Source organism: Physeter macrocephalus, chromosome 3 (genome assembly GCF_002837175.3).
Source record: "Physeter macrocephalus isolate SW-GA chromosome 3, ASM283717v5, whole genome shotgun sequence".
NCBI lineage: Eukaryota > Metazoa > Chordata > Mammalia > Artiodactyla > Physeteridae > Physeter > Physeter macrocephalus.
The window spans coordinates 26260580-26268470 of record NC_041216.1 but is presented as its reverse complement, the minus strand read 5'-3'; the positions used below and the strand labels follow the sequence as shown (position 1 = coordinate 26268470).

Genomic DNA, 7891 nt, shown 5'->3' with positions numbered 1-7891 from the left:
GGCCTCTCCCGTTGCGGAGCACAGGCTCCGGACGCGCAGGCCCAGCGGCCACGGCTCACGGGCCCAGCCGCTCCGCGGCATGTGGGATCTTCCCAGACCGGGGCACGAACCCGGTTACCCTGCATTGGCAGGCGGACGCGCAACCACTGCGCCACCAGGGAAGCCCTATTGATGTGTTTTAACTGTACGTATTTGCCGCATGTGCTCAGCAGATGGTTTATTATAAACATACTTTATCTCTCATACTAAGAAGTGTTTAGTTTCAGAATCGTAAGTATATTTTAGGTAAGAGCCCCTGATTTTGAAGAATATTTTGGCTGCTGCGATTTTTAAAACATGGGTTTTTCTGTGTCTACATTTAAGTCTTTTTATTCATCTTCTTTTTAGGACCTACGGCTCTGTTGGCTCATGAAATAGGTTTTGGAAGCAAAGTTACAACACACCCACTTGCTAAAGACAAAATGATGGACGGGAGTAAGTACATGCTTCTGTTCTAATGCGCCAGAAGACCTACTCAGAAGCTGTGCTATAGCACTGCTTCCCACTCGGTAGACAGTAGTACAGAGGGCTTCTCTGTGGGCTGGGGTGTGATGTGTTCCTCACTGTCTTTGCAAGTGTTTTAATGAGAGAGACGGACTAATGGTGCGGGTCTCTACGCGTGGGCCCCCTAACGGTGCGGGTCTGCAGATGCGCACCCTAACGGGGCCGCAGGGGCCGCAGGGGACACAGGGCCCGAGCCAAAGGCCAGCCGGCCTCCTCGTGCTCACAGATTGGGGTGGTTGCAAAATGCCAGTTTAACTAGTATTTTTACTGAATACTTTGCCAGTGGCCTGAGGGTAAATTTTAAACCTTGATAGCCATTTCAGAACGTGCCCTTTTGCCCACAATCCAAAGTAAAATGGACATTGCTCCCTTCTTCCAGAGGAGGCCCGGGTGGCAGGCAGGCCTGTTCCTTCGCTCACGGGCTTCTTTTATAAATATCAGCTAGATGTTTAACTTTTATTCATTTATTTTTATGAAAACAATTTCTATTCATGGTAAAAAAAAAAAAATAATGCAAACAGCACAGAAAGGGGTGAAATAAAAGGAAATGTTTCTCTTCTCTCTAACTTCCCCAGCACCTTTCTGCTTATCAGGTTTAACTTCTATTAAGTTTTCCTGTGAAACTCTAGAATTTTCTCTGCACATACTCATTGTCCTTTGCAGTTTAATATTGTTACTCACATGAGATCTAGTAAGTATATTCTGCAGCTTGCTTTTTTAACCTAACATTATAACCTTTTTTGGTAATTTATCAACTTTTTTAAAAATTGACTTATTGTTGCTTGTCACTTGGAGATTATTTTTAAAAAGCACGTCATTGTCTCTGCCCTCCAAGAGTTAACAGCTTGCAGAGACATTTGCGTCAAATTTAAAAATATGAGGCAGTGTGTAATTAACAGCAAAACAATGTAACCAAGCTCCTGGATGTACAACTGTGTAGCCACTGCTTCTCATTGTGACATTCAGAGCACGAACCAGGTAGTGTCTTTTGTCAGGTGGTATCTTCCTCTGCCGCCTGTCCCTGGTGTGCGTATCACAGGGAGGCAGAGACCCTGGAACATGCAGAGAGAAAGGATCACGCTGGTGTGGATAAGTGCAGGGACTCACAAATTCCCACCTAGAAGCCAAAAGTGGCTCGACTGGCGTTCAGCCAGTGGGGAGACCAAGTGACCGGCTCCGTTTAAAACACCCACCAACCAAAAACCAGTGGCTAAATAAAAAGACTAATAGTTAGGGAGGGTGGGAGGGAGATGCAAGAGGGAGGAGACATGGGGATATATGTACACGTACAGCTGATTCACTTTGTTATACAGCAGAAACTAACACACCATTGTAAAGCAATTATACTCCAATAAAGATGTTGGAAAAAAAAATAAAAGACTAATAGTATCAAAAGCGGATTTGAAAACAGCTGTGCGACTGATACATTTTCTTGTCTATCTCTGTTCTGCTCTGGACTTATTCTGAACTAAAAGTAGGGCAAGTAAATTTTTTCTTATGTTAATGCTTTCATCGCAAAGTAAAGTGATGCACTTTTCATTCACTGCCTTTTTAAAAAGATTAATAGACCTTATTTTTTAGAGGAGTGTTATGTTCACAGCGAAATTAAGCAAAGAAGTACAGCATTTCCCTAACCCCCCAGTACCCCACCCCATTCCCCTCACCATCAGCTTCCTTTCCCCCACCAAACGGTGTCTTTGCTACAGTCGATGAACCTGCGCTGATGTGTCATCATCACCCAAAGTCCATAGTTTATGTCAGGGTTCACTCTCGGTATTACAGATTCTGCATATTCTTAAATCTGATCCAAAGTAGTATTTTCTTGAAAAATCTATGATTTTAGTTGGCAGAAAGATACTAAGTTGTCAGTAAAACCATCTGTGTGAAAATTGATTTTTTTTTTTTTTAAAGGCTCTGGTTTCTGGGCATTTTTTAGTGTAGGGATTTAATTTACTTTGAGCTAATGGAGGGGTTTTGGAGGGTTAGAAAGAACAGACTCGGGCTTCCTTTAGTAGTTACGACACGTGAGAAGGAAGAAGGAGTGGAACATGTTCCCTGTTATCTGCACATGTATCTTTGTGGCTCTTTCCTTGTAACGCCTCAGGAAGTTGAGGCTGATCAGAAGTAGAAAAAGATGAGATCGTTAACTCTCGGGCACCTACAGGGTATATTCCTGCGCGTTATCTCGAGCCTTTCAGCCCCAGTGCCCAGCAAGGCAGGTGTTGGCTTCACCTCGCCTGGGGAGGCGAGGCCACTTGTTGGAGCCAGGCCGGAACTGGGGCCCCGCCTCTGTCCTGGTGAGGGCCCCCACACGCCTAAGTTACCAGCATTGCATTCTGTCCTCTTACACGTAAGTCCTCTTGTAAGAGAAAAATGTTTGCAGTCTCTGCCCCTTCAGAACATTCTGAGGGGTGGGGCTTAGTCACTTCCTGGATGTCGCCTCCGGGAGGCGCTCTGCCTCGTCCTCGTGGTGAACGTCGTGTTCAGATCAGTAGGCCTGGCTCTGGGCTGAGTGCCGGCGACGCCGCAGTGAACAGGCTGCTCTTCCCTGGCCATGTCTGCGGTAATGACGGCACCACGTCGTGCTGGCGTTTGGTTTGGTTGGGTTCCCATAATCATCCTGTTAGGTTGGTATCATCCCCATTTTACAGAAGAGAAAAAGGAGGCTCAGAGAGGTCAGACAGCTAGTGAATGGCAGACCTGGATTTGAACCCAGAACTGCTGTGCTCAGGGGTCGGCGGCTTTTCCTTGAAGGGCCAGATAGTAAATATCTCGGGCTCTCTGGGACACCCCATCTCTGTGGCGACTCCTCCACCTGTGGTGCCCAGACCATGTAGGTGAGGGGTGTGCAGGTAAAAAGCTGCTGTTAGTTGCTGCCCCCTGGCCTCCCCAGGTGCTTCATCTCTGGGCTTAGAGAAAGGCTTTGGGGTGTTTGCTTAAAGTTAACAGGGAATGAATGCCTTCTGCGGGTTGGCCAGGAATTGGCTGGTGCGGGGGGGTGGCGGGGGGGGGGTTCCTCATTGTCGCCACTAGGTGGAGGTGGTACGTAAGTAGACCTTTTGCTCTTCGTGGTTGAGATCCTGAGAACCATGGAACCTTTAAACATCTTTAACCAGTTTAGGCTGTATTTGTAATATTTTACCCACAAAGAGGTTGTTAAGTGAACCGTTTAGAACCGTACCTCCCGCTGACCTGTCCGTCTCAGCTCCAGGAGACCCAGCCCAGCCAGTTTTCTAGTTCAGCATTTAAAATGATCTTTAACCATCAGGAAATGAGGTTAGATTAGGAAAACCTCTCGCTCTCAAACCAGGGATCCTCTTTTCTTCTAAAAAAGTGTAACTAGGAAATGTTTCACATACTGTAGTCAGTTATTTCAGTGGGTGACGTGATTTTTAATGAGGTTTAGGAAGACATAAACCACTGCAGGTGTTGTTCATCCACTTTGAAAGGACATGAGCATCAGGGCGTGGTTTCTAAAGCTCGTTAATGCAGCAGAAGCATCTTGCTCAGGAGACTTCTTTTCTTTTTTTTGGCTGCGTTGGGTCTTAGTTGCAGTGCGCGGGCTCAGTAGTTGTGGCATGCGGGCTTAGTTGCCCTGCGGCATGTGGCATCTTAGTTCCCCGACCAGAGATCGAACGCATGTCCCCTGCATTGGAAGGCAGATTCTTAACCACTGGACTGCCAGGGAAGTCCCAGGAGACGTTTTTCTGTATGTGTTCACTGAACAGGCATTTCCTGAGCTCTTCCTTAGGCTCTGGGAACAGAAAAGGGAACAAGATAGAGCCACGTCCTCAGGTGTTCTGGGGGGGCGGGGACTGTCAGGAGGTCTGCACTGAGCGTGGGGGAGGGGCGGGGTTCAGAGGGGTGTGTGCGCTGCGTGCCTGGCTCTCCCTGCGGGGCCTGGGTGTGGCGGGATCTCACAGAGGACCCTCTGTCCTTCGTGTCCCACGTCACTGAGTGGTGCCACCACCCGCCCACCCAGTTGCTCAGGACAGGCGGCTGGGCGTCGTCATCCTTGATGTCTCTCCACATCGAGTCTTTCCCCAAGGCCTGGGCATTTTATCTCCAAGGTACATCTCAGACCTTCGTTTCCTCTCCATTGCCGCTGTCCCATCCAGGTCACCGTTTGCTCCCACCTGGACGCGGGTTCTTTTCCGTCTCCCCTCTGGTTCCTTCCTGTCCAGTCTCTGTGCGCAGGCCAGGCCCCGGGGTTGTGCACCGTGACGTGGAGTTCAGGGTCACCTCAAGGTGCTGGAGAAAGTTGGCGAAGGCTTCTCCCGGGGGAACTGGGTGTGCTCTGATTTGCGCTTTGGAAAGGTTCCCGTTTTGGTGGTGTGAGTGTGGAGGGAAGGGCAGCCAGAAGCGAGGCTGGACGCAGAGGTCCTGCAATAAGGCAGCAGGCGGAGGAGCGTTCATTCACTCTTTCACTTACCTGGTACTTGGGGCCACCCCCTTGGTGCCATTAATACCCTGGGCCAGACGGGCAGGTGAAGGCTCAGCGTTTTACAGAATAGACAGTAAAGAGGAGACATATTGTTTCCTTGGTGCTGGGGGGGCGCTGTGATGGAGTGACCTGAGGGACCTGGTTTAGAGAGAGAGGGGTCACAGGTGCCCTCCTTGACCTGTGACCGAGGGCTCGGTGCTGATGCTGAAATTGAAAGAGCAGGTCGCTGAGAAGAGCTTCCTGTGCAGAGGGAGCAGCCGGGCGCCTCGTGGGGCCGGAAAGAGCGCAGTGTGCCCGGCAGCAGCTCCAGGAGGGAGAGGGCGCTGGTGCTGCGCGTGCGCGGGGCCAGCGGGGCGGGGGGCGGGGGGGGTCTGCTGACCGCCTGCCTGGCGTGGAGGGTGAGAGCCGTGGGGGCGGGTGCAGGGAATCCCAGCTTTGTGCCCTGAGACTTGCCCGGAGGTGGTATCGTTTACTTCCTGGGAATATAGGAAAAGCGCATTTCTTACTATGTTTGCAAAAATACAGCCAACTGGGGCCGCAGGATGAAAGTAGTCCCTGACAAGTGAGTGTGGTTTCTGCCTCGGCGCCTCCCTCTCCGCGCTCCCGATCTGTATGTGTAGTTTGTGCTTGTTTGATTTTGAGGCAGCAGAGAGCGTGTGTGTGCATTACCTCGGTAGTCTGTATCACAGGTAGTTTCTACCTTCAACACCGGTTCACCCTCATCCCCCTTTTCCTCCAGTATTTTGTAGGGAAGGAAAAATAATTTTCCCTCTACCCTTCTGAGTTCTCAGTTGAGACCCCTGGAAAAAAAAAAAAACAGATTGACCAGAGAAAAACAAGTTTATTCATGTATACATGGGAGATACCCAGGGAAAAATGAGTAACTCCCTGAGATGGTTTAGAATTCTGGCTTAAATACCATCTTAACAGAGAAAGGGGACAGGGAGGTAGGCCTCTCAGGGGAGCGTAATTGGCTTTTAGGAAAGATGAAGGGACCCTTCGAAGAGTAGATGGGAGGAATGATAGTTTGTGACAAAGTTTGTCTGGGTGTGGTGTCAACTTCTAGTTTTCTCTCCTGGTTGATGAGACTCCCGGGAGGGGATTTATGAGTTCCTTCTGGATGATCTGTCTTTAGGCAGGAAAGGAGATTCAGAGGAAGCCACTCCCTCTCCCTGCCTGTGCTGTCTTTCAAGTGCTTTTAGCTCAAAATAATCAGTATACCAAAGCAGCCTATTTTGGGGTGGCATTTCCTGAACTCCTGGCGTCATACTTTAGGGTGCGTATTCTCTACCCTTCATTTCACAGAATTGACACTTGCGTGTGTTGTGGAATAGAAACGTGAATGCTTAGCATTCACTCCGGCATCCCCCTCACACATACGAGGTCTTTTGCAGCTGCGTTAAAGTCACACGTGTTCACACGCTTCATTTCAGCAGTGGTTAGCTTCTCCTGCTCTTTGCTGTGCATGGCGGCCTCAGTATCTTCCCGCTATGCTTCGAGAGCTCGGAGTGCCTGAGGGTTGCGAGTGACTGGCTACCTCGTTGTCGTCCTGGGGGTGTTTGCTTGTTCTTGTTTTAAGTTTCATGAGACCAGTGGTAGTGCTGTAAGGGAATGGGACTGCTCAGTGGCGTTCCTTGCTGTCCAGCATAGCCCATTGCGACGTAACCCTTTTTTGTTTTTATTTTGAAGGTCATTACAGCTACTCAGAGAACCGTGTGGAAAGGGATGGCCTGATCCTCACCAGCCGGGGGCCGGGAACCAGCTTTGAGTTTGCTCTGGCGATCGTCGAGGCGCTGGCCGGCAAGGAGGTGGCCGAACAAGTGAAGGCCCCGCTGGTCCTTAAAGATTAGAGCAGAGAGGTTTGAGGACGGGTAACCCATCCTCACCGTGTTCGCTTGAAGCAAAAGAAGGGGATTCCTGTGCAGAGACGCGTCATCACCATCCCCCCTCAAGTGCGGCTGTGACGGGACAGCTGCACAGAGATTCCTCAACCTGCACTTGTGTCCCCACATTTCTGAACCTTGATTGCAGAATAAATGGGGCATTTAGCACTTGATTCAAAGATAATTCACAGGTTCTCTAGTGAGGGGATTCCTGTGCAGAGACGCGTCATCACCATCCCCCCTCAAGTGTGGCTGTGACGGGACAGCTGCACAGAGATTCCTCAACCTGCACTTGTGTCCCCACATTTCCGAACCTTGATTGCAGAATAAATGGGGCATTTAGCAAAACTACTGATGGTTCCTTCTTTTACTCCTGGTCTCTGTTTTCTTGTGTGAAACCAAGTGTTTATCAGCTTCGTGTGCAGCTCTTAACTTATTGATACAGCTGCTGAAATAAATGAATAGGAAACGCATTTTACACAGCAGGGAGGAAGAGCGGAAAACAGAGTTTGAAAAGGCTTGTGACTTCTCTCCTGGTCATTAACTGTATCTCTAATGTGCGACTAAAAAATACCAACGAAGTTGGCTGCACTGGTGAATTTTTGTAAGCTAATCCCTCGTCTCCCATTGCAGAGAGAGTCCTGAGATGGAATTGAAAACTTCCCAAGGCTGGCCCAGCCTGCCCTCCCTTCCTTGGGTACCAGTACCTGGCAGTTTCACCCCGCGGGCCACCCGGCTCCCGTGTGCAGCGGCTGGAATGCACACCAGGGCTGGGCGCACAGCCCAGGCCCGGCCAGCCAAAGCCTGACGCACCCTGACCCAGGTGGGACCGTCAGCCAGTGGGATTCAGCGCCAGGGCCTGTGCCCTGCCCGCTGGGGTTCTCTGCTGGGTGGTCGGGAGGGCCGGCAGTGAACCTGGAGGAAAAGGCCGGGCCAGACGCGGCTCCAGCACGACAGGCGGAAAGCTCAGAACGTGCTTGACCCAAGATCCATCTGCACCTGAAGCAGGCAACACGTGCTT

At 50.2% G+C, this 7891-nt stretch overlaps 1 protein-coding gene across 2 annotated transcripts in view; it reads left to right on the top strand.

Annotated features, from left to right (window-relative positions):
• PARK7 (Parkinsonism associated deglycase) overlaps positions 1–7038 on the top strand; it is a 16763-nt gene extending 9725 nt beyond the window's left edge. For both annotated transcript variants that reach the window (XM_007116740.4, XM_007116739.4), the window contains exons 6-7: positions 388–474; positions 6677–7038. In XM_007116740.4, coding sequence (XP_007116802.2) covers positions 388–474; positions 6677–6837 — 248 coding nt within the window. In that variant the 3' untranslated portion in view covers positions 6838–7038. The remainder of the gene's footprint in view (positions 1–387; positions 475–6676) is intronic.
• Positions 7039–7891: the final 853 nt, after the last annotated feature.